This window comes from Eptatretus burgeri, chromosome 8 (assembly GCF_056783735.1).
Source record: "Eptatretus burgeri isolate ZD-2024b chromosome 8, Ebu_testis_v1, whole genome shotgun sequence".
Classification (NCBI taxonomy): Eukaryota; Metazoa; Chordata; class Myxini; order Myxiniformes; family Myxinidae; genus Eptatretus; species Eptatretus burgeri.
The window spans coordinates 40,823,647-40,850,171 of record NC_140968.1 but is presented as its reverse complement, the minus strand read 5'-3'; the positions used below and the strand labels follow the sequence as shown (position 1 = coordinate 40,850,171).

At 47.3% G+C, this 26,525-nt stretch overlaps 1 protein-coding gene across 6 annotated transcripts in view; it reads right to left on the bottom strand.

Moving 5' to 3' along the window:
• LOC147021596 (zinc finger homeobox protein 4-like) overlaps positions 1-26,525 on the bottom strand; it is a 261,191-nt gene that overhangs the window by 87,925 nt on the left and 146,741 nt on the right. For 5 of the 6 annotated variants that reach the window (XM_085891713.1, XM_085891718.1, XM_085891714.1 and 2 more), the window contains 2 exons: positions 19,843-19,983; positions 19,585-19,741 (listed from right to left, as the gene is read on the bottom strand). In XM_085891713.1, coding sequence (XP_085747839.1) covers positions 19,585-19,741; positions 19,843-19,983 — 298 coding nt within the window. The remainder of the gene's footprint in view (positions 1-19,584; positions 19,742-19,842; positions 19,984-26,525) is intronic. The other variant, XM_085891716.1, reaches the window with a different exon arrangement.

Sequence of the window (26,525 nt, the reverse complement as noted above, 5' to 3'; positions counted from 1 at the left end):
TTGTTGCACGAGCGGGAGCGTGAGCGTACGTTGCCCGGAACTCCCCTTTATTACGTACTCAATGCACTCTACAAGCCACAGCCACTGCAGCAACCACTACAACGCCTCAGGCGGCGCGCACTCCTATATCTCTTGCACGCACGTGATCACGCCGACCACTCCTCCACATCATGCCCTGCCCCCGCAGGCCCACTACACCACACTCCTCCCTCCTAAAACTATGATTATTAAATGACCATCATCATAATAACCAGAAGCAGCATAGGATACCACGATATAAAAGCAGATAAGGTACCAAAACGATAATCGCCTCAAAAAGAAAAAGCATAGGCACATCACACCATATAACGTGTCGATGCGAGCGAGTGGAGCTGCAACGGCCAGGTTCCGAAGACTGAGTTGCACAATGAACCCACAAAACCCTGACCGCGTTACAGATATCAAGAAGCAAGGCAAGAAGCACAGCATCACTACGCAGCAAAAGCGCCCCCAGGCGGCTCATGCTTACACGCCCTCCGGCGAGGTCGTGGCGACCTCCCGAGCAAACCTCCCCCGGCACCATCAAACGCCTCCGGCCGACAAGGCGGCACATCTCCCCCAGCCAGACCTGAAGCAGATAAATATTCCGAGGCCAGAAGGCCGCTGTCTGGAAACTGTGGCGCCACTGCCAAACCCGAATGACCTTGGGTGGGGACGCTGAACAGCGCCGTCGGCTGGACGCAACAAATACCCCATAACAACCCACACACTACAATCAGTTGAGATTCCAACGCACGTCCAAACGGCCTCGGGCGAGAACAGAGAGTTGCGCCCCAGGCGCCAGGCACGTCTGACCTTGCCGAAATCAGAGGTGGGGGTAACGCTGAACAGCGAACCAGCCCCGGCTCTGAGTCGATCTCTGAGACCCACACAACAATTAGACGGTAGCAATTCCATACAAACCCAGGCCCGTCATAAATCAATAAGAACATCATCTGTGCAATTGCAAACTCCTTTTCCCGTACAGCGCGTTTTTCCGATAAAACCCCCGCACATGACAAAGTAACAACCCGTGGCCCGTGGCAGCGGGAGGCCAATAAAACCTCTTTATTTGCCACAATCGCTCCCAAAGCCTTCACATCACATCCGTTATCACGAAAATCCCATCGATTGATCCCAGCCAAACATATTCTCACACCTGAACTGCCGGCATTTATTCCAACAACGTTAAACTGCATCACTTAAGCAATGAAAATCAAATACGCAATGAACAGCAACCCATGAACCACATCACGTGTCCGTCTCCCGGCTGTCGTCGCGACGTTGCGATGACCTGCTTGCCGTCGACAGTCGCGATCCGCGAACTTCTTGAACGCGACGGGCTCGCTGCAACTCCCCGTCGACACCGCCTGAACAACACAGGCGGGCCTTGCATCATGAGCGCAGCCGAAGCGTGAGAGCTCAGCGCGAGAGCTGGCACGGCTCCCGTTGCTCCCGAACCGCAGATCATCGTTGCAGGAAGCAACGAACGGCCGCTCCCGTTGCATCGATGCGGCTCCTGCCGCCAGAACCTCGCCCTCGGGTCTCGAAGGAAGCACTGGCGCACCTGGAGGTACGAACTGGAGATCCAGCTCGAGGTGCGCCAACCAGTCCCGACCCAAAAGGGCGGGCCCCTCCCCTCGTACCACAAACACCGAGAGTAGCGCGCTTCGACCCCGGCAGACCACCGAGACGTCGGCCACCGCAAGCGGTGTAATCGCTTCGCCGGTGTACGTGCACAGCGACAAGGTCGTCTTGACCAGGCGAACACCGCGAAGACTACGAGCCGCCCGCTCGCCCATGACCGACACTGCAGCCCCGGTGTCAACGTAAAACACGGTCGGCTCGCCATTCACCTCGACTTCAACCGTGATTGGTCTTGTCACCTCCGGACCAATCGAAAACAGACTCAACATTGGTTGCACCTCCTGCTCCGGCCCGCCGGCATCGCTATGCTCCGGCTGCAGGCCGCTCCCCAGGTCACTGGGGTCCTCCCGCACCTCGCCATCCAAGACCCCAACGGAGGCCCCCGCCATCCGACACACGCTTCAAATGTCCCACCTTGTGACAATGCAAACACACGGTGTTCTTATACGGGCACACTCGTCGCAGGTGCGGACCACGACACCCCCAGCACCCCTGGAAATCCACCTCGCTCCCGGTGCGGCCGCGCTGCGGCGCGCGCCCCCGGCCCGCACCGCCAGACGCGCGCGCGACCTGGGGCACCTGGGTCATCGCGTGGACCCCGGAATCAGCCGACATGCCCCAGCTGGAGCTACTCATTACGTCCTGGCCGGCGATGGCGCGGACATCCGTGAGCGTCTGTTCGACAGCCGACGCAGTCCCGACCACTGAGTCGAATGTAACGTCGCTCACCCGCAGAATGGCTGCCACCATCTTCGTATCTCGCAGACCTGAAATAAAACGATCTCTGAGTCGCGCCGGACGCTCCTCTGCCGTAAACTTGCAAGCCACGGCCGAATGCTTCACCCGTGCCACGAAATCTGCAACGAGCTCCTCCGCACCCTTCGCGAGGTGATCGAACTGGTACCGAGCGAGCTGCAATGACTTCTCTGGCGCCAAGTGGGTCTTCATCTTCTCCACGATATCCTGAAACGATAGCCCGTCATCACTGGGCTTATCTGGAGCTACCAAATCACTCAGCAGCCGTTAGTGCTCCGTTGACAGCGAGGCGAGCAAGATCGACTTGCGTTTGCCTTCATCATCCACATCATTCGCGTGGAAATAGCAGCCCAATTGTTCAGAAAACAATTCGAAGTCATCTCCCACGAAGACGGGCACGCGACGGTGCGCCGTGCCCCGACCTTCTGCCATGCTGGTGAGATGCCTGGCCCCGGAGCCTGTGATGCGCTCTTCGCGAGGCGCCCCTCCGAGACCTCGAACCGCGCGGGGTGCGCTGAGTTACTCGCTGCCGATCCGAACCCAACCACCCTGCACACGCCGATCCGAACAGCCTCGTCGCCAAACTGTGGTGTCGTGATAGTGGTGCTTCGAAGGCAGACACGAGGGGGGGAACAGTCCAACCCGGCTTTGTTGCACGAGCGGGAGCGTGAGCGTACGTTGCCCGTAACTCCCCTTTATTACGTACTCAATGCACTCTACAAGCCACAGCCACTGCAGCAACCACTACAACGCCTCAGGCGGCGCGCACTCCTATATCCCTTGCACGCACGTGAACACGCCGACCACTCCTCCACATCATGCACTGCCCCCGCAGGCCCGCTACACCACAGACAGGAGCTCGTTTCTTCATTTATAAATTATAACATCGATGCATTGATTACGTATTTATAAAATCCAAACGCTATTTATTCATCTTTCTATAATCGATGCGAGAGGAGATTGTAAGCTGCTGCTAATAACACCGATGGCAGTCATGAACAGCACAAAGGTAAAACTGACGTGTCTTCCGTCTCTCTTGGATGTGTGTTAAATTGCCGACAGTATTCAGTACAGAAACATGCTGTACAGGTTTGTATCAGAGGAGCAATAGGCTACACCATATAGCCTAGGTGTCGAGGTTTGTGTAAATACGATGTTCGAAAACGAAAACGAAAAAAAAATAATGATGTTCGCACAACGATGACGTCGCTTAACGACGTGTTTCTCAGAACGTAACCCCGTCGTCAAGTGGCGCATGACTGTATATACATATACACATACACATACATACATACATACATACATACATACATACATACATACATACATACATACATACATACATACATACATACATACATACATACATGTTTTTTTTTCTCAAGCCTGGTGTTGGCGCAGTGGTTAGGGCAGCGGCTTGGGATCCAAAAGGTCCTGAGTTCAAGCCCCGTTGGGCCACTGAATTAATACACCAGGGGGTTCACTCAGCCTGTCATCCTTCCGAGGTCGGCGAAATGAGTACCAGTATACTGGGCCGGTGTATACCCCGTTTAAAATAGGTATACCATATCCCTGTGTCGTAAGAGGCGACCAGGGTTGCGTCAGGAAGGGCATCCGGCGTAAAACATGTGCCAAATCACTATGCGGATCACAATCATGATCCGCTGTGGTGACCCCCCTCACGGGAGCAGCCGAAAGAAGAAGGAGAAGATATATATTTTTTCATATATATATATATATACATACATATATATATATATATATATATATATATATATGTATATATATAAATACATACATACATATAGTCGGTGGAGTGGAAGTCAAGCAGTGTGTGCGTCGGCAGAAAAAGTGGGAGCAGTGGAGTGGCAGCAGCAGTGTCGGCAGTCAAGTGGCAGTCAAGTCTGGAGTCAGTGGAGTGCAAGTCAAGCAGTGTCGATCGCGGCAGCCAAGTCTGGAGTCGGTGGAGTGGCAGTCTGGAGAAGCGGGAGACGGGGCAGTCGAGTCGAGTGCAGTGTCGGCGGGGCAGTCAAGTAGGGAGACAGAGCTCGAAGCCGACGGGAAAGGCAGACGGGGAGCGCCGGAGAGAGCTCACCAACCACGCCAGGGGCACGAATCCAGGCGCAGCTACGCTGACATCGCAGCTTACCCGCCATCGCGCCACGAGGGCGCGGGTAAGACCCTTCGGTCTCGTGGACCTGGTCGCTCATCCAGGTTCCACGCGCATTAGGCCCACGGGCCCAGTCTGACTCCCTTGTCTACGAGGGGGTCTTTTCTTGCTTTTTCTTTGAATGCGTGTTGTGGCGCCGAGTCCCGTAAGTAAAACCGTATAAGTGACTGTACATAATTGTTTATAGACGGTCGTAGCACCTTTTGCTTTGCTTTTGTTCTGTATACGTGCATGTTAGTGTTTTGCATTCCTGACTGCATATGTGCTTGTATAATAAATGTATGAGTGTGCAATAAATGTGCTTGTCGAACTGTTCCCCGTTTCGTTGCGTCCTTTCCTTTGTTTGAAAGTTCCATCTTGCATCACAGAAGGAATTGGTTGGAGGGGTGTAAGCACCCGGTAAATAATCACGTCCGTCGGGGCAGGCGATAACACCGCTCAGTTATCACTGAAGCACGGAACGGACCGCTTAAGCGGTTCGTGTCCTAGGCCGGCCAGCGGCGAGGTATGATCGCCCGGTTAACTACCCGCGCAGGTACTTGGGTAGGTCGAGTTTGGCGAACAACCCTATCCTGCGCGGGTGGCCGATTGGCACGATTGTGGTGGGGTCGAAAGACCCACACGTGACTAGCTCCTGGAGATAGTTCAAAGGAGGGTCACGACTGAATTGTCCGTTCCTGTGGGTGACGCGATTGCGATTTGAGTTACGTGGCCGATCGCACGCCGGGCGGACCGAAATTCGTAACAATATATATTGTTGCGGTTTCGCGCCCGCCGGTGTGCTGACGGCCACGTAACTCGAATCGCGGCACGTCGCCCACCGGACGGACAATCCAGTCGTGACCCTCTCGGAATAACGCCGGGAACCAGTCACGGGTGGACCTTTCGGTCTCACCGCGATCGAGCCAATCGGCCCCCGCGTGGGATAGGGTTGCTCGCCAAATTCGACCTACCTAAGTACCCACACGGAGGGTAGACCGGGCGATCGCACCTCGCCGCAGGTCGACTTCGGACACGGGCCACTGAAGCGACCCGTTCCGTACTATCGGGATAACCGAGCGGTGTTATTTGTCGACCTCGACGGTTCGATTAATTATCGGGCGTCTTAACCCACGACCAACCCTTTACGTGAAGCAAGATGAGGATTCAATGAAAGAAATGACGAAGCGAAGCGGGAAAACAGTTCAATAATAAGCACATTTATTTCGCGGCACACGGGAAGCACACATATACAATTCCACCAAAAGCACATGGAAAAGAAGAAGACAAAAAGCAAATGCGACAATGCAGATCTAATACCGACTACGCGAGCACACGGCAACACTTATACAATTTTACTTCACAGACGGCGCCGACAACACACATTCCCAAAGCAAAAGAAAAGAGAACCACCCTCCAGGATGAGGGGGTAGGCGGGCCTGGGGCCGAGACCGTGTCGGGCCTACCCGTCTGATGATGAGACGCGGAGCGGCGGTGGTGCCTCAACTCCGCGGGCCTCGCGGACAGTGTCTGGTAGGGGGTGGGAAGGGGGCCCCCTTTTGTCGCACTATCTCAGCGCGGGGGGAAACAGGAGGAGGTTGCTGATGCTCGGGGAAAGGAGGATTTCACAAAATCGCGGGTCCCGCGACGAGCGTCTCCACCACGACCTCGGTCGCGCCGCCGGCCTTTCTCTCTGCAGTTCCCCGAATCCGACGCGAGCACCCCCTCGTCCGCCTTCGCCGCCGCCGCCTCTCCACAGCTCCGTCCACTTCACTCCAACTCCGCGAACTCCCAACTGCACTGAACTCTTCCTCCGCTTCCAACTCAACTCTTCCTCCTGCGAACTCAACTCCTCGACTGACGAACGCGGCCCCTTATATCCCCCGTGGCCTCGCTCCTTCATCTTTGACCCTCTGCCTCTGACCTTTCACCTCTCTTGCTGGCTCCCCATTGGCCCGAGGAAAAGTGGGCGTGAATGCTTTTTGATCCATGAATTTGCATATAGCGACCGCCCTCCAACGCCCTGGAGGGGGGCCAAATCGCCCCTCGCTCACCGATTGGACGGAACAAAAGTGGGCGTGAGTCGTTTTTGATCCGTTTTTCTGCGGAAAATCCGCGATGCTTTTGAACACGCTGCTCGGTGCGCGCTCTACACGAGTCCAGCATCGGTGCCCACGAGTGGCGCGAGATGACGGTGATGCGATGGTGGCGAGTTGTGACGGTAAAGGTCGTGGCGGTTGTGGTGAAGCGGCGTTGTGGTTGGTGGTTGTTGTTGTGATGGCTGTTGAGACGTGGTTGGTGGTGGTAATAATGGCGGTTGGTCCAAAATAAAGATAGTAAAAGAAAAACGGCTATCCTGAAGAGTCGCAGCTCTCATGAATGACATTTATTCCCTCTAGACAACGGGTTTGGGCCTAACTACACATATACTTACCGAGATATCTCACCTAAGGGACCTGAATGGTGGTTTGCGAATTTGGTCAACCACAACACCAACCCCTCCCCTTTTTACAGACTCGTCACGAGTCGTCAAATTTTCGTGTGCCATCATGTGTAGTTTTCCCCCAGTACATTTTACCTTCGGATCCCTGAGTGCGACATTCATGGTATTCGTGTCGCCAAAATAAATAACCTAAGGGCTAAGTAACTACCTAAACAAACTCACTCACACGGACGACTTAAATAAAATTGCCGGCGCTAAGACAAACATGCCGGGGGCGCACTCATATTTACAGTACATCTTAACCTTAACTTACAAATTTTTCACTAAACCATGGCCCAGGATCAATGAACTCTGCAAAAGAAAAGCAGTTAGCAGGGAGCCAGGCTGCTCGCATGCAGTCTCTGGCTCAAAACAATGCAGGTGACAGGGAACGTGGCTGGCTGCTCACACGCAGTCCAAGGCCTTCCCTTTTGAACTGAACGCAGTGAACCACAACGGTGCATGGGCTGCACAAACGTAGTCTCCGTGCCAGCTCAAGTGGCACACGCAATGAACACAACGAATGGATGGATGAATGGTTTGAACTGAACGCAGTGAACCACAACGGTGCATGGGCTGCACAAATGCAGTCTCCGTGCCAGCTCAAGTGGCACACGCAATGAGCACAACGGATGGATGGATGGACACAAACACGGTGCACGGGCCGCCACTGCAGGCCCGTGTTGTAGCTGCCAACAGGGCAGTTCTTGCAGCTTGCAAACTGTTGCCTTGCGGATCCTGGCGCACATGGAAATGAACAGGGGGGGGGGGGGCAAAGCAAAAATTGAACGGGGCTGGTGAACATGGGCAGTGGGCATGACATGGCAAAGGCAGCAGGCAAACACAGCCCGCAGAAGGCCGCTGCAGGCAAACCCAGCCGGCAGATGAACTGGCCGGCACAGGCCTTGAAGTACCACAGCTGCAGATGATCCGGCCGGCACAGGCCTTGCAGCACAGCAGCTGCAGATGAAGTTGGCCAGCCTTTGCCGTTCCGTGGAGGTTGGTGGAGGGAGTGCGGTGGTGCTGGCCACTTGGAAGGCGGGCTCGGACCTACCTACCTGTCTCCCTCCCACCTATCGCCTTTGCCTGTCACTGTACATACCCACTCCCTTAATTTGTCAAACCCCAATTTAGCCCCAACTTATTTTTTTATTGTTTTTATGTTTACTTCCCCACTATAAATCGTCCCCTAACCCCATTTACTGTCCTTGTTCGGCTAACCTATCCTGTCACCTAGCCTACTCCCAACCCCTACGTTCCCTTCCCGGAGGGGAACAAGGGAGAGCTAACGTCCTGTGTCGAGGCCCAACTCAAGCCTCAGAATGGCCTCCCCAGAGTTCGGCGATCTATAACCAAAGTGGGTCCAGCGGCCCACAACGAGAGCGAGGGGATGGATGGTGCGGAGGGGTACACTTCCTAATCTACCCTAACCATTTAACCGTTAAACTACCCCGGGGCTTTCAACAAGCGCCTCTCGCTTAAACTATTGGTTCTAACAACCCAGATTCCCGTCGCCTGTGTTGGTGTCCTCACAATTTCAGGCCTCGCCCCCCAATTTTCTCTCCGTGCCCTCACACGGTCTCATGGCTGGGACACGTGGCCCCCTTTGGCAGGCACGACCCTCTGCCGAATCTCCAGCTATGGCACCCCCGGGCACTACACTGCCTCCGAGCCTACCAGCTCCCTAACACCGGGGAGTGCCCCCCATGGCACCTCCCCTGAAACGCACACGTGGCAGGCTGGCTTCCCAGGCCCCTTTCCGAGGGTCACCCTTGCCCACAACACTGCCCACGCGGCTAATGGCGCCCCGGGCTTCCGCACCAAGCAGACGCACCCGTGCCCACTACGCTATCCCGGACCCCCATGGGGCCCTTGGCCTACCACGGCCGACTAGCCTGGTGCCCGGGGTACCCACTCAGCGATACTCACCTTTCGCAGCCACGCTCCCAGCCCGTCAACAGGGCTCCTGCACCCCTCCAAACAGGTTTCGAGCCTACACTCCCACCAACAACAAAACGACCTCCATTTTGTAAATTTGACTAACCCCCTAACTCACTCTACACTGACCCCGGGGTCCCTTGGGCGGGAGTCACTCCTCCCCCCAATCACTCATCGCACCATGCATTCCCCATTCGCTCCACACACACAGACCCGCTGGCCTCACTCACTCACCAAGCACATGCTTCCACTTCACTCACCAACAACTCTTCAACACACTCACCGCTGAACTCTGCCATCCTTCTAACTACCTCCCCTAACTAACTCGTGCTCCCACGTCGTCCCTTAAACTATAGCACGTTCCATTTAACACTACGTAGCTAAGCTACGTCCCCACTACACATGCAAAGTCTGTCTCTGTCTCCAAAATAATCCCATACTCCATTTTCCCAACCTAAATCTGACTAACAATTCCTCTAACTAATCCATTCCACGGACTCCATGAGGACTTACCCCTGCCCCATGAAGTCGGTCTAACTAAGCTAACCCTTCCCCCTATCTAGTTTCCATCCTGTGCCCAGGTAAGGCGGTCTTCCACCCCTTGCCCAGGAATCCTGTGCACCCGAAAGTGAGGCCTGCTGTTTATTTTTTTTTTTTTCCTTACATGCGCAGCACCAGCGCGGAAACTCAGAGCTCGCGCACTTTACAGCTGCCCGTGACGTCATGCAGCTGCACGTGTTCCTCGTCCCTCCTTGGACGGTACCATCCGGCAGGGATACCCCTCCTGCCGGATTCCAACCCCACGTGCAGCCATGACGTCACCGTGCGCATAAATAAAAAAACAAGCCCCACGTCTCGAGGGGTTCCCCACGCGAACACATGTGCTTTGCCCGTTGGAGCTTAACACACACGATCGCGTGGAGAACCCGTCCGGTCCAAATCCGTAATCCTGCCTAAACTTTGTCCGTCCGCGGGATCGGCAAATCCACCGCGTGCGTTTCCGGACCGGGACTTCACTCTCGCAAGCGAGCACGTGGGGGTCTCGTGCGTTGCACAGCACGGACCGCGTGCTCACTGCTGGGTGAACCCGGCACGGTCCTCGAAACAACTACAGCCGCTACTCGGCTCTCTTTCTTTACATGTCGCCGTCGTCGCCATTCGACCCACGCACACCTGCGTGTTACGACGCTCACACTCCATTCCATCACATTCACACCGGGAGACGCGGCTGCGTGCTCCCGCATGCTAACAGACATCTCCCTTACATACCGCTCTCTCACACACACGGTCTCCCTTGCACTCAGCGACCTTGCACACGGCCGTTCACTCACGCATGCGGGGGCACTCACCCGCGGTGCCTCATCCACACACCGTCCCTCACTCACACACGCGGTGGCACTCACCCGCGGTGCCTCATCCACACACCGTCCCTCACTCACACACGCGGGGGCACTCACCCGCGGTGCCTCATCCACACTCCGTGCCTCACTCATACACGGCGTGCTGGGAAGCACGTACTCCGGCACCATCGCCACCACACCACTCACACACGGGGTCGCTTCCACACACGGGGACGCACCCACACCTTGCACCACACACACAGGGACAACCACACTGGGGATTCGTGTCCCCACAAGGGTCTCCGGTGCCTCTATACCCCCCAAGCTCTCCGTGCACCTGTCCACAGCACCCGTCCCCTCAACCTCGCAAAGCACGACCGAACTCACCTGGTCGTGACTCGCCTCAAGGGGGCATACTCCCTCCCCTCGTTCCTGGAGGAGGCCAACCAGCTGCTCGCACTGGGTCCCTACACGCTCCGCGAGCTCACCCCCATTGTCCTCCACTCCCTCCGTGTGTGTGTGTGCGTCACTTACCCCGTCTTCTTCGTGTAGTCTCTCCTCTATCGTTCCCATCTCCCGTGTCTCTGCCAACTCTTCACCCTTTACCTCCCTTGTCTCAACTATTATTTCCTTTGTCGTCACCTCGTGTCTCGTCTCACACGTTTTGGTCTCCCCATTTAATTTTTCCCTTTCGGTCACCGTCGCTTCTTCTGTCACGACCCTCACCCAACACGCCCCCCGAATTATTTTTTCACCCGCCTCCACCGCGGGCCCGACAGCCGTTGCACCCCCTTCCAGCTCGTTTGCTCCCACACGTGGAGTCGCCATTCCTATCTCCCTGGTCACGGCCTTCATGCCCGCCTGCAGGCATCGGCCCATGTTCTGCGTCTCCCCCCGGAGCTTTTTCGTTTCTTCCTTCATGTTTGTTTCCATTTTAGTTTTCATGCGTTTTATTTCGTTTTTCATTTCATTTGTATTGGCATCCATCCTTGCTGTCATTGCCGCCAGCATGGCGCATAGCTGGGCCATGTCGGATGCACTCAGCTGAGCCGTTTCGGCAAGGGTTGGGGAAGGGTTTTGGTGGAGAGGGGGGGGGGAGGTGTCATACACCGCGGCCGCTGCCGCACCCATTTCGGGCTCTGAGTTCAGTTGGGCGAGTTCGTTTTCCTGTACAACCAACATTTCCTGCACGGGGATTTCATCCTGGACCATGGATTCTACATTACTACACATATACATTTCTAATACCCCCGGCTCCCGCTCGCCTTGAGACGCCATCTTGCTTCTCGTGAAGGGTGAATTTAGCTCGCTCGTAATTTGGAGGGAATCGGGGGTCGCTTCTCTCACCCCTGGACCGATTCCCGTGAATTTAGCCGGAGACAGGAGAGCCCGTTTTCCCGTTCTCCGTTACCAGTGCCGTGAGGAGGGCGATGGGTTTGTATCGCACGACCTGACACCAGTGTTGCTGATTCGCGCCCGCCGGCGTGCTGACGGCCACGTAACTCGAATCGCGGCACGTCGCCCACCGGACGGACAATCCAGTCGTGACCCTCTCGGACTAACGCCGGGAACCAGTCATGGGTGGACCTTACGGTCTCACCGCGATCGAGCCAATCGGCCCCCGCGTGGGATAGGGTTGCTCGCCAAATTCGACCTACCTAAGTACCCACACGGAGGGTAGACCGGGCGATCGCACCTCGCCGCAGGTCGACTTCGGACACGGGCCACTTAAGCGACCCGTTCCGTACTATCGGGATAACCGAGCGGTGTTATTCGTCGACCTCGACGGTTCGATTAATTACCGGGCGTCTTAACCAACGACCAACCCTTTACGTGAAGCAAGATGAGGATTCAATGAAAGAAATGACGAAGCGAAGCGGGAAAACAGTTCAATAATAAGCACATTTATTTCGCGGCACACGGGAAGCACACATATACAATTCCACCAAAAGCACATGGAAAAGAAGAAGACAAAAAGCAAATGCGACAATGCAGATCTAATACCGACTACGCGAGCACACGGCAACACTTATACAATTTTACTTCACAGACGGCGCCGACAACACACATTCCCAAAGCAAAAGAAAAGAGAACCACCCTCCAGGATGAGGGGGTAGGCGGGCCTGGGGCCGAGACCGTGTCGGGCCTACCCGTCTGATGATGAGACGCGGAGCGGCGGTGGTGCCTCAACTCCGCGGGCCTCGCGGACAGTGTCTGGTAGGGGGTGGGAAGGGGGCCCCCTTTTGTCGCACTATCTCAGCGCGGGGGGAAACAGGAGGGGGTTGCTGATGCTCGGGGAAAGGAGGATTTCACAAAATCGCGGGTCCCGCGACGAGCGTCTCCACCACGACCTCGGTCGCGCCGCCGGCCTTTCTCTCCGCAGTTCCCCGAATCCGACGCGAGCACCCCCTCGTCCGCCTTCGCCGCCGCCGCCTCTCCACAGCTCCGTCCACTTCACTCCGACTCCGCGAACTCCCAACTGCACTGAACTCTTCCTCCGCTTCCAACTCAACTCTTCCTCCTGCGAACTCAACTCCTCGACTGACGAACGCGGCCCCTTATATCCCCCGTGGCCTCGCTCCTTCATCTTTGACCCTCTGCCTCCGACCTTTCACCTCTCTTGCTGGCTCCCCATTGGCCCGAGGAAAAGTGGGCGTGAATGCTTTTTGATCCATGAATTTGCATATAGCGACCGCCCTCCAACGCCCTGGAGGGGGGCCAAATCGCCCCTCGCTCACCGATTGGACGGAACAAAAGTGGGCGTGAGTCGTTTTTGATCCGTTTTTCTGCGGAAAATCCGCGATGCTTTTGAACACGCTGCTCGGTGCGCGCTCTACACGAGTCCAGCATCGGTGCCCACGAGTGGCGCGAGATGACGGTGATGCGATGGTGGCGAGTTGTGACGGTAAAGGTCGTGGCGGTTGTGGTGAAGCGGCGTTGTGGTTGGTGGTTGTTGTTGTGATGGCTGTTGAGACATGGTTGGTGGTGGTAATAATGGCGGTTGGTCCAAAATAAAGATAGTAAAAGAAAAACGGCTATCCTGAAGAGTCGCAGCCCTCATGAATGACATTTATTCCCTCTAGACAACGGGTTTGGGCCTAACTACACATATACTTACCGAGATATCTCACCTTTGGGACCTGAATGGTGGTTTGCGAATTTGGTCAACCACAACAATATATATAGAACATAATATATAAATAAATAATATATATGTTTATAATATATAAATATAATATATAAATAAATAATATCTAAATAACATAAATATATAAAATATAGATATGTATTAATAATACAATATAAAATATATATGTACAATATATATGTTATAATATTTATATATATGTATATAATATATAAATATATATCATATCAGATACTGTATTTTTGAACAATTATAACATTCTCACACACACACACACACACACACACACACACACACACACACACACACACACACACACACACACACACACACACACACACACACACACACACACACACACACACACACACACACACACACGCACGCTGTGCAGAGCGTTAGTGCTGCCGAAGCAGTCTCCTGGGCGATTGGGCACAATCCTGGACAGGTAGCCATTCCGACACAGGATACCAGTAAGCTGGTACTCATTTTTCTGACCTCAGAAGGATAACATTGAAACACCATGTGAGGATAACCAATCGCATTAGCAGTGTCACGAGGGAAATGTTGGCCAACATTTGGATTGAAGTGCTGAGGAGTACTGAATACCACAATAAATTTTATGAATGGTGTGACAAAATACAAAAAGTGCATAATTGTATCTCTTGTGGGATGGTTGTAATAAAAATTTAAAACCAGAACAAGACTTTATGGACTGCTTGTACTTCCTCCATTCCTCAGCCTAAAATTATCTTCATATAATCTATGGTAAGTTTACCCAATCAGGTTTTTTTGGATTAAATCAATAAGTTGATAAACTCACTGAACTCTCTCCTGTTCTTTGAGCACCAAAGTGTATACAACTCAAGGCATTCCTTTGTGAACCTCCTAGTTGTGAGCCCTTTCAACCAGCGCAAGAATAAAAGGCTTCCTTTTTTGTAAAAGGCTTCCTTCTCCAACAAAGTCAGAGACGGGGTACATTATAATGAGCTATGACTGAACGACGATGTACTTTCATGCACGCGATATTTCAAAAACCGTTGAGCATTTATCTTTCACAATGCAGATTTGTATCCGTCATGACATTATATCAACCTGATTAGATCACAGTGGTGATGAGCAGTAATCTGCTGCCATGGCAACTACCTTGGTGACTTGGCTTGTATAGGTGATATTTCAGAAACTTGAAAATTTAGCTTTCATATTGCAGATATCTATTCCTAATTCCACTCAAAAGACAGGCAACTTAGAGCTTCAGTTCCTTTTTATTTTACCTCCACCACCGAAGGTGGACAGAAGTTATTTTTCCATCCCCATTCCTCTGGTTGTAAGCAGGATATCTGAAAATGTTATAGATGAATTCAGATGAAACTTAGTTGTACAGGTTGGGTGTGTGACAAGGAATAATTGATTAGACTTTGGTAAAGATACAAATTCTAGAATTTTTAAATTAATTGTTCATGCATGAGAGATTGAGCCAAAAACGATATATAGCACGATATCTCAAAACATTGTGGATGGGTTATGACAAAATTTAGTGGAAGAGTTGGTTGTGTGATGACGACGAATTGATTAGATTTTGGTTGAGGTCCAGATGAAGATCCAGTCGATCAGTGGGATACAAAACATAAAAGGCCAAATTTACAACAGGTATTTAAGAGTTAGACGCATATAGAATCGCTAATTGTGCGATTACCAAAGTTATTCGCCAAAGACTGATTATCTAATGCGGATCAAAAACTAATGACAAACGTTTAAATAACAAAGAAACTTTTACACATCGGCGAGGGCATATTTGAGAGTGCGTTTAAGACCTTGAAACAAGCATTGCAGAGCTTGTAATTGGGAGTTTACACGGGGTGGTAGAATGACAATATTAAATTTGTCTGGAATTACAGACTTTTGAAGGAATAATTTCGTTGGCTGCTGAATCTAGAGCAACATGACCTGAATCAACGTATGATGAGGAACAATGCACCGAATCTGCTCCAACAATTATCCGTGGCAATGCAATTCTATGCAAGTGCATCATTTTAATAAAGTGTTTGAGATGTGTGTGGTGTTTCAGAGGCTAAAGGCCCAGTCACACCTTGACGTTTTAGCCACCTTATGCCGATTTTTGGAAAATTTGTCTAAAACGCTGGTACACGTCGAATACGTAATGGGAAAGTTTTGATAACATTGAGAGCACGCTGAAAAACACTGCCATACGTCGTTGTACGCTGGCTTTAAACGTTGTACTTTTCGGTTGTCCTCAAATTTTCCATGCTTGAAATTTTAAGACTTATGCCAGCGTATGACTCACACGTTCCGCATAACGCTGGCCATAAGTTGTAGGCACGTCACGCAATCGTTGACACACGTCGACACACGTTACTTATAAGTCGAAACACGTCGAGGTAATGTTTAGCGTACCCGAAACTTATTTCTAACCTATGAGTAACGTGTTTTACTCACGCTACGCGATCGTTGACACACAGACACACGTTACTTGTAAGGTGCTCATAAGTCGAAACACATCACGGTAATGGTTAGCGTCAGTGTTACAGACACCCTGGTTTTTTTTTTTTTTCTTCCTTCCTTCGGTATGATGGTGATTTTGACACTTCGATTTCTTGTGCGGTTATAATATAATATAATATAATTAATAGGCTGCCGCTCAACAATTTAAATCATAACCGCACTGAACACTGAACACCGTCATACCGAAGAAAAAAAAAACCGGGAGTCTGGAACACTGACGCTAACCATTACCTTGACATGTTTTGACTTATGAGTACCTTTCAAGTAACGTGTGTTGATGTGTGTCAACGATCGCATATCGTGTGTACAACTTATTCCCATCGCATGCGGAGCGTGTGCCATACGGCAAGTACGTCGTAAAGTTTTCAACATGTTTAAAATTACAAGATGTACTCCATTTAATACGACGTATGATAGCGTACTTTAGCGTTCTATTCACGCATACCAAACTTACCCATACCGTATTCGACGTGCGCCAGCATTTTAGACGCATTTTTCAGAGGTCGGCATATGCTGGCAAGATCGCCAAGGTGTGGCTGTGATGTTGACACTTCCATTTCTGCGGCGGTTATAAATTGAATCGTTGTGCAGCAGCCTTTTCATAACCTACGCCACGTCATCGTCGGCGATGCATGCAGCGCGCTATGCCTAAGTTAGACTATCGTTGGGCATAGGTTGTGAAGGCCGACAACAGGTTCAGCATTCGTTGGTATAAGTTATCTATAAGACAACGAACCGTTCTGTGTCCGTTACTAATACGTTATGCATAAGACCAAGTCGTTATGAATATGTCCGAATCTTTAAAAAAAACATCAAAAGGTAAACGTAAACCAGCGTTTTACATACATTTTAATACGTTGCCATTGCTGACTAAAACGTCAAGGTGTGACTGGGCCTTAATCGGCTGTTTAAATGTGCACAACTAATCAGCGGTTTTGCTCCCTTCGTAAATTACTATTCAGATGGGCGATTCGTTGTGCACAGACAATAATGTTTCTGTCACCGTTTAAAGGTTAGGCATGTGCTAGCAAGACGCTCGCAAAAATGCCTTTCGTAAATTCAGCCCAAACTGTTCAGCCTGGTGGAGTTATGTGCTCTACCGAATGCAGATCATTTCTTTTTCCTATTGTGGCATTTTTTACTATGGGCTTCTGCAAGTTAATAAATAAACATGATCGTTAAACCAGATTGATCATAATCCAGAAGGATCATAACCCCCCCCTAAAATAAAAATCCTCTCGCAGCCATTACACAGGTCTGTGACCAGAAAATTGTTTCACATTTTTGGGGTGAATTTGATCAATTTTTACCTGCTGATTTCAAAAATGACAAATAAATTATCCTATCACGTATAGTTTCTTCACAAAATCGATCATTGCGTTTTACCAGTGTGCCCGAGTTTTATTATTGTGTTTTACTATTGTATCCTAATGTAATATCCCCTTTCTCGAATCCCATTACTTTTTCTTTACAGATCTGTACATGATTGGAAACAATAATGGCTTCTCGAGGATGTGCAACCAGCCCGGACAAATTTTGTTACATTTGTGCCGAGTTTATGACTAAGAAACGTCAGAGATACATTACTTACTTTGTAAAAAAAATCTTACTATGCCTACTTTGGTGTGAAATTAGGAGACCAAGATAAGACATGGGCTCCTCATAAGGTCTGCTCAATTTGTGTTGAAGAACTAAGACAATGGACAAAATGTACAAAGAAGTCTTTTTGTTTTGGGGTTCCAATGATATGGAGAGAGCCTAAAAATCACAGTGATGACTGCTACTTTTGCTCATGTAAGGTACAAGGACACAATTCAGAGTGTGAAAAAAATGTTTATCCAAATCTCCCATTTGCATTGTGACCTGTTGCCCATGGACCAGATGTTCCAGTCCCATCACCACCAGGAAACCTTGAAGACATACACTTAAGTTTTGAGTCAGAAAGCAGCAATAGCAATGATGTAGACTTCAATAGTGGTAAAAGTGAAGAACCTCAACTATTCAACCAGTGTGAATTAAATGATCTAGTGAGGGACTTGGGATTTGCAAAGGTGTCAGCAGAGCTTTTCGGCTCCAGACTTAAATCCAAGAGTCTTTTAGCTCCTGATGCATCATTCTCTTGGTATCATAACTGAGAAAAAGTGTTTGTTCCGTATTTTGCTCAAGAAAATGATTTGGTTTATTGTACAGATCCATCAGGACTAATAGAAACGTTTGGCATAAGTTACAGCCCTGATGAATGGAGACTCTTTATTGACCCTTCAAAGACAAGTCTTAAAGCAGTTCTTTTGCATAATGGTAATAAATATGCTTCCATCCCTGTTGGACACTCAGTGATCATGAAGGAGACACATGAAAATTTGGTGTTACTCTTAAACATGATTAAATACAAAGATCACAACTGGATGATTTGCGGTGACTTGAAGATAATTTGCATGTTACTTGGACAACAGTCAGGCTACACAAAGTTTCCTTGTTTATTGTGTGAGTGGGATAGTAGAGCCAGGGACCTCCATTGGTCTCAAAAACAATGGCCAAGTCGGGATACGCTTACACCAGGGACAAAGAACATCCTTCAAGAAAGCTTGGTGAATCCAGAAAGGGTTCTTTTGCCTCCTCTACATATAAAACTTGGCCTGATGAAGCAATTTGTAAAAGCTTTGCCACAGGATGCAGAAGGCTTCAAGTATTTGCGAAGTAAGTTTCCTGCTCTATCAGATGCCAAGGTTAAAGAGGGTGTATTTGTTGGACCAGATACAAGAAAACTCGTCAAGGATGAAAATTTTGAAAACTCTCTTAGTGATCCTGAAAAAGATGCATGGATTAGTTTGAAAGATGTGATGAAGAACTTCTTGGATAATTACAAGGATCCAAAGTACAAAGACATCGTGGGAAGAATGCTAGAAAAGTTTGTGGCCGTAGGATGTAAAATTGAGCCTTAAAGTTCATGTCCAACATGCCCATTTGGATTACTTTCCGGAAAATCTAGGGGATGTGAGTGAAGAACAAGAGGAAAGGTTTCATCAAGATATGAAGATGGAAAGTAGATATCAGGGAAGATGGAATGTTAGTATGATGGCAGACTACTGCTGGATGTTGCATCGTGAAAGTCCACCAAATGCTCACAAACGAAAAAGTTCCAGGTGTAGTTTTCAAGTGAGAAAGAAGAGATTTTGAGGTGCTGAACCTAAAAAATGATTGGAGCACTTGTAAAGAATCTATTGTCTTACTTTTTAATTGCATTTGTGCCATATCTCTTTGCTAAATGGAGTACCAAATTTATTTTTATTAGTTTTATTTTGTCTTACCACATGGGAATTTACCTAAAATGCTTGTATATTTCATCATCAATTTTTAAGAAAACCTTATGTGATGGAGAAAAACTGTTTTGATATTTTGAATTAGCACCCCCAAAAAAGGAGGAGCTTGGGGGGGGGGGATGGCATATATAAAGTAACATAAAATTATCCAAACAATTTTTTTAAATTCCATTTTGCAGACCTGTGTTGTAGTTTTAAAGACCAGATTAATTTGGAAATGCAGTTGAAAAGGATAAAGCATAACATATTGAACAATGTCTTACCTGTCAGTTGGCTCCCTTGAGATACAGCTGCCAAATCATGCTCTGTGGCATCAAAGTTGCTGGTGCTGCTGCTGGTACTGCTACTTCTGCTGCTGCTGCTGCTGCTGCTGCTGTCACCACCAGCACTCGATGAACCATGAGTGTCACTCACAAGCAACTAGAGCACAGGAATAGCAGAATAGTGTGAAGGATATGTTTGATGATGGTAAACAAGCCAGAATGTAGTTATGAACAGCACAACACAGTATGTGGACTCACTGCAGCCATAATGCTTGCAATGCAAGCTGAAGTGACACTGTGTTGCTGTGCCAAATGCCGCTTGAGCCTTGTCCGACTCTGCAGGGCCTCCTGACAGAGTGGACAACAAAGCCACACTGCAGATTCCAAAGATGCAACCCTCTGCGCACACATGCATAGGCTGCTTGAAAAGAGATAGGTGGTTTAAACTGCAAAGTAAATATATGATAATAATAACAATAATACTTTATTGCGCACACCAATAAAAATTGCCCATTCATGAGAAATGTAAAATAACCAGAACAAGAAATCCAAATAGTTTCACAAAATTACTTGGAACATGACCGAGCAAGTCACATGCAAGCCAAGTCAGCTAGCATGGTGGCAACTAGTCTCCACAGATTAGGAAGGGTGAGCGGGGGGGGGGGGGGGGTGGCATGAGGAAAGAAGTGCGTCTTAACATTACCCTTGTTCATGTTGCCCAACCCTTAATCTCCGACAAGCTGCTGCCCACATCACCCTCTGACCAAACACTAACCCCACTAACTTAAGCCATAACAAACCTTCTTTCCCAACTCAAACTTCTGATATAACAGTATTAGTAACAACCATTTCTACTCTTCACCCATCGACACAAAACACTTAGCAGGCAAAGGAGGCGAAATAAATAAGTAAAATGGCTGAGGTTCACGGGAACTACCAAAACCACCTTGTAAGGTCGAGTGTGAAACAATTGCAAGATGTTAAGGAAACAAAAGCAAAATCATTGAATGTTTTTAAACCAATGATGGCACATGATGGAATAAAATTTTTGTTTGAAATACAAATATGGTATAATTAATGTTTATGCCACAACAGTTGCACATTATTTACAGGCATACTATAAAACAAATGATAGGAAATGTGAGTATATTGTCCAGTTAATTCAAAATTCCACCGTCTCAACCGTATGTTGAGTTACAGAATTGGCACCCTTGCACTTTTTTCAAATAACACAATTTTCTCCAAAAATACGTTGAAACTGACAAAAGTATTTGGTCTCCACAATTCTTTATTTCACTGTTAATATTACAGAACCTTTGTTTTTGATTCAGAACTAAATATATCCATTTGAATCAGAAAATAAAAAGAAATGGCATTGACAAAATTATTGACACCCTCAAGTTAATATTTAGGAGCACAGCCTTTGGACAAAACAACTGCAGTCAAACACTTCCTCGAGCCATGAATGAGCTTCCTTCACCTCTCTACTGGCAGTTTGGCCCACTATTTTTGTTCAAACTGCTCCAGTTCTCCCAGATTTGAAGGGTGCCTTCTCCCACCTGCTGTTTTCAGATCTCTCCACAGGTGTTCAATGGGATCTACATCTGGACTCATTGCTGGCCATTTCAGAACAGTCCAGCGTTTTGTCTTGAACCATTCCTGGGTGCTTTTTAAAGTGTTTGGGGTCATTGTGCTGCTCCAAGACCCATGACTTTCGACGGAGACCCAGCTTTCTGACAATGGGTTGAACATTGTGCTCCAAAATGCCTTGGTAATCTCCTGATTTAATGATGCCATGCACACATCCAAGGCACCCAGAGCCAGAGGCAGCACAGCAACCCCAAAACCTCACTGAACCTCCTCAATGTTTGACTGTAAGGTGTTCTTTTATTTGAAGGTTTAATTTTGTTTTCTGTAAACATAGAGATGGTGTGCTTCACTAAAAAGCTCAATTTGGTCTCATCCATCCACAGGACATTCTCTCAGAAGGATTTTGGCTTGTTCAGGTGTGTTTTGGCAAACTCCAGTCGGGCTTTCGTTTACTCTCTCTCTCTCTCTCAGCAGTGGGGTTCTCCTGGGTCTCCTACCATGGAACCCCCTTTTATTGAGTTGAACCTGTTGTACGGATGGTGCGAGTTGAAACTGTCGCACCTTGTGTCTGAAGGCCAGCTTGAATCTGTTTTGCAGTTGAACGAGGTGCTTTCTCCACCAAACAATCCTTCGCTGCAATCTTCGATCAAGTTTTCTCTTGCGGCCACGTCCAGGGAGGTTGGCGACAGTGCCATGGGCCTTAAACTTCCTGATAACATTGTGTATGGTGGACACAGGAACATCAAGGTCTCTGGAGATGGACTTGTAGCCTTGAGAGTGTCCATGCTTCAATCTTGTGTCTGACCTCATCAAACAATTCTCTGGTTTTCTTTCTTTTCTCCATGTTCATTGTGGTACACACCGACACAAAACAGCAGAATGACTCCTTTTCTCTTTTCAAACTAGTTGAATGGGTGAATTTTATATTACAGGCACCTGCAACTCACCACAGGTGAGTTCAATTCCAAAGTAAAGGAGAATCACCTGCTTGAAATCAAATTATTTCTAACAACTTCGAAAAGGTGCCAAAATATTGTCCAGGCAATTTTTGGATTTCTGTGTGGAATAAGGTAAGATTTAGTAATCTTTTCAGCAGCTTTTTTTTTGTTTTGTTCCACTGCAAACCAAAGATATACATTTGTGGACACCAAGTTTTTTTTAATCTCAGTTTTCTGGAAGTAATGATGCATTATTTGATAAAAATGCAAGGGTGTCAATATTTTTGGGCATGACTGTATTTTGATTTCAGCAAATTTCAGACCAAAGTTGGTTTTTTGGTTTTTTTTTTTTTTACTTCTGTCAAACTGCTTCAGACATTTGAATTGTCTGTCCAAATAACAATTTGACTGTTGTTTGCAAAATAAAATGTTACCTTGGTGGAAAATTTTTTTATATACTTTTTGAAACTCCCAGACCATGTATCGAAAATTCTATCCATGATGAAATGTTATGGCTGTGCTTACAAGGGAATCAATGACAGAGAACAGATTGTTAATGAACTTGCATTTGAATGATGAATATGTCAAAGCAAAATGGAAGGAAATTACAAAATAAAAATAGAAATGGTGGGGGGAAGTTGGGGGGGGGGAGGAGTTTGGGTGGGGGGCTTCAATTTGCAAAAGAAGTCTTTTGAAATGTACTCATCACATCCCAATTTTTATTTGAAATAAAATGAAGGTTCTAATGAATAATGAAGAAGAAGAAAGGAAAGAAAGTGGGAAATGACCTTGTTCACCAAGTCTGTAAAATGTTGGAAGAAATAAAATTCATTGTAGGCAGTATTACAGATGGCATCACACGAGGTGCAGTGGTATCACTGGAAATTTGGTAACAAAAGCTGGGATTTTTACGTGGAAAAGATGTGAGGATCAATCATTTCAGAAGAAAGATGAACAGAAGGAAAGGCTCTTGATCTCAAAATTCAATTTAGAAAAAGTCAAAAGCTTCTGTTACCTTGAAGACATGATAGAGGCATCAGGAGGAGCAGAAATAGGTGTTAGATCAATAATAATGTCAGCCTGGAATAAGTGGAAATGACTAGGTGGTATCAGGAAACACAAACATTCCATTATCTGTAAAAGGTAACAGTTTATAAAACCTGCATCAAACCAGGATGTAAGAAAGCAAAATGTGGGTAGTGTGGATCGAAGATGTAAAAATAACAGAAACTATAACTGCCACTTGTAACTGCAAGCAATTATGCTGGGTACCGAACAATTCCCATTCCAAGGACGAGGCCATCCAGTTAAGTCATTTTTAATCAAACAATATTTCTCATAGCAAGTCAATCCCAAGAACTGGCACGTATGGCTGTGAGCAGTGGATTTATAAGTGGGCACTTACAAAACTAGGAGGCACGAGGAATAAAGTGTTTTAAGTACGACGTCATAGTTCACAGAGTTTGGCAGCCATATTGGATCGAAGGGAAACGTTTATAAACCGTTTTCTCTGGAACCACTTCACCGATTGATGTGAAACTTCAAATATATCATCCAATACCCGAGTGGAAAAAGGTGTGGTGACAATGACATCACAGGTTACATGGTTTGGCAGCCATACTGTATTGAAGGGAAATGTGAAAAAAAAGATTTCTGCTGATTTAAACTTAACCGATGGAATTTTGGTTATGAAACATATCACCATGGGTATTAGATGACATACTTAAAGTTTTGATTTGAATGGTTCAGCGGTTTGACAAAGGGTATTTTTTTTAAGGTTTTAGCTTCAATTCAATATAGCTGCCATACCACATGATCTATGATGTTTTAGTTACAACTTTATTTAGCATGGCTAGTTGATCATTTGCATAAAGTATCTGTGAAGTGGTTTCAGAGAAGAATTTTGAAGGATTTGTTTTTTCAATCCATCATAGCTACCTGACTACATGACCTATCTTATTCTCCTCCTGTTCCCTTAAAAAGGGGTAACCTATGACGTTACACATTTAAAACCAGACTCAAACTGGGTAGTCAATCACACATAAAATTGCGCATTCATCAGATAAGGTTCATTTTTCTATCCAATGTGGCTGCTAGACCACATGACCGATGAGATCATCGTTATCATGCGATATTCCCCATTGGTAGTCGATCACATATGTGAAGGTTGCATCGATTGGTTAAACGGTTTCAGCAAATATATTTTTAAAGATTTCCCTTCAATCCAATATGGCTGCCACACCATATGACCAATAATATTTTAGTTATCAAACTTTAATCCACATAACTATTCGATGATATCCAAAAAGTTTCACAGTAATCGGTTTGGTGGTTTATAGAGGAGAGGTTTAGAGGATTTAGATTAAATTTAATGTGGCTGCCAAACCACATCACTAATGACATCATAGTTATCAAAACGATTTTTCCACATGGATTGTCAATCATCTATCTATAATTCCAGCAGTGTGTGTGTGTGTGTATGTGTGTATGTGTGTATGTGTGTATGTGTGTATGTGTGTATGTGTGTATGTGTGTATGTGTGTATGTGTGTATGTGTGTATGTGTGTATGTGTGTATGTGTGTATGTGTGTATGTGTGTATGTGTGTATGTGTGTATGTGTGTATGTGTGTATGTGTGTATGTGTGTATGTGTGTATGTGTGTATGTGTGTGTGTGTGTGTGTGTGTGTGTGTGTGTGTGTGTGTGTGTGTGTGTGTGTGTGTGTGTGTGTGTGTGTGTGTGTGTGTGTGTGTGTGTGTGTGTGTGTGTGTGAGAGAGACCGCTGTTTCTCGACAACCTCTGGTCCGATCTAATTGAAACTTGCCAGGTATATTGCTGGGGACCTGAGGATGTGCCTTTTTAAGGTTTGATATTAATCGGACAAGTGCTTCCCAAGTTATGGCCATTTATTTACCAAACCAATGGGAAGACACGTTGTTGCGTGGGCGTGGCCGATGGGGAAGGGAAGCACAGCCACGTTCCCCATTACGGGTTACAACGTACGGGCTTCCGGAGAGATGACTTCGTGTATTCTAACAATTTCTCGATTTCTTATGCGCATTTATAGATAAACACAATGGCCCAAGTTATGATCGTTTTCATATTAGACGGTGTATAAATTTCGGTAACATCAGAGTGCTGGTATGCTCCGAACCAGGAAGTAAAATTTTTCTCTCTCTTCTCTTCTCTTTTTGTTTTTCCTTTCCACGACATTGCGAAAAGGTAACATACGTTGGCGCTAATTGAATAATTGGGTATTAAAAATAAATTGCGAATAATCATAACTGCGAATAATATTGAACTTCCGGGTCACGCACGTACGGGCACGTGAGAGCGAAGAAACAGCCTGTGATTTATTTATTTATTTATTTATTTATTTTTTACGGCCACTAGTATTTGTAATGCTTCACAGAAATCTGTTCAGCCGTTTCAGAGGTTTTTTTTTTTTGGTTTTTTTTTATTTTTATTTTTCAAAAAAAATATGGCTGTTATACAACATCACAGATGAAGTAATCAATTTAATTCACCTGACAAATGTATTTACAGATTACCCTCAAAAATTTTTGTATTGAGCAGATAAGGATTTTGACATCCAATAAAGACGTCATCATTAAAGGGGAACCCAAAACGCTCAGACCACTTCAAAGCTAATCTATTCCTTGATACCCGACAAAATAAATGTCTTTTGACACTCGGGCTTTTTGTAACTGGCAAATAAAATTTCAAATGTTTTGCCCTTCAAATTGGACATCATCAATTTTCCATGGTTTTCAGGAAAAATAATAATAAAAAAAATTGTGTTTGGGTTCCCCTTAAAGGCACCGATGACTTCAATTATTAATATTATTATTATTATTCCTCCTCCTCTAAGGGAGTGGGGTCCAATGGCACCAATCTTCTGCCCTGCCTTGACCATGATACTCCTCCACTTACCTCTATCATCGTTATCAAATGTTGTTCCTATTGGGGAGTTCCTGACTTGTGGCAAGATCAATTTTTTTTTCATTGAGCGGTCCAGAGAAGAAGACATCCAGTTTTTCCTCTCTCCCCCCCCTCCCAACATGGCTGCCATATTACATCTTATATATTATTTCCGAGTTTGTGGTTTCGTGTCGCGCTATCTTCGACTTTGTTCTGCGCTCGAGTAACGTGATATTCGGCTTACATTATCTCAAAGACCATATGAGGTGCATGGTACAAAAAAAGTAAATAAAATGGTTCTGAAACAGTGAAATCGTATTCCACTTACTGCATTAAAGTAAAATTACTACTGATACTCTGCATCAGTTCCTTTCTCAAACACACCCACCCAAACATGTCGCGCAGAGCACGGGTTATGCTAGTGACATATGATTTCACAGTGATCACTAAAATAAATTCTGCACAGGTCAGCACGATGTTGAAAGTTTTGTG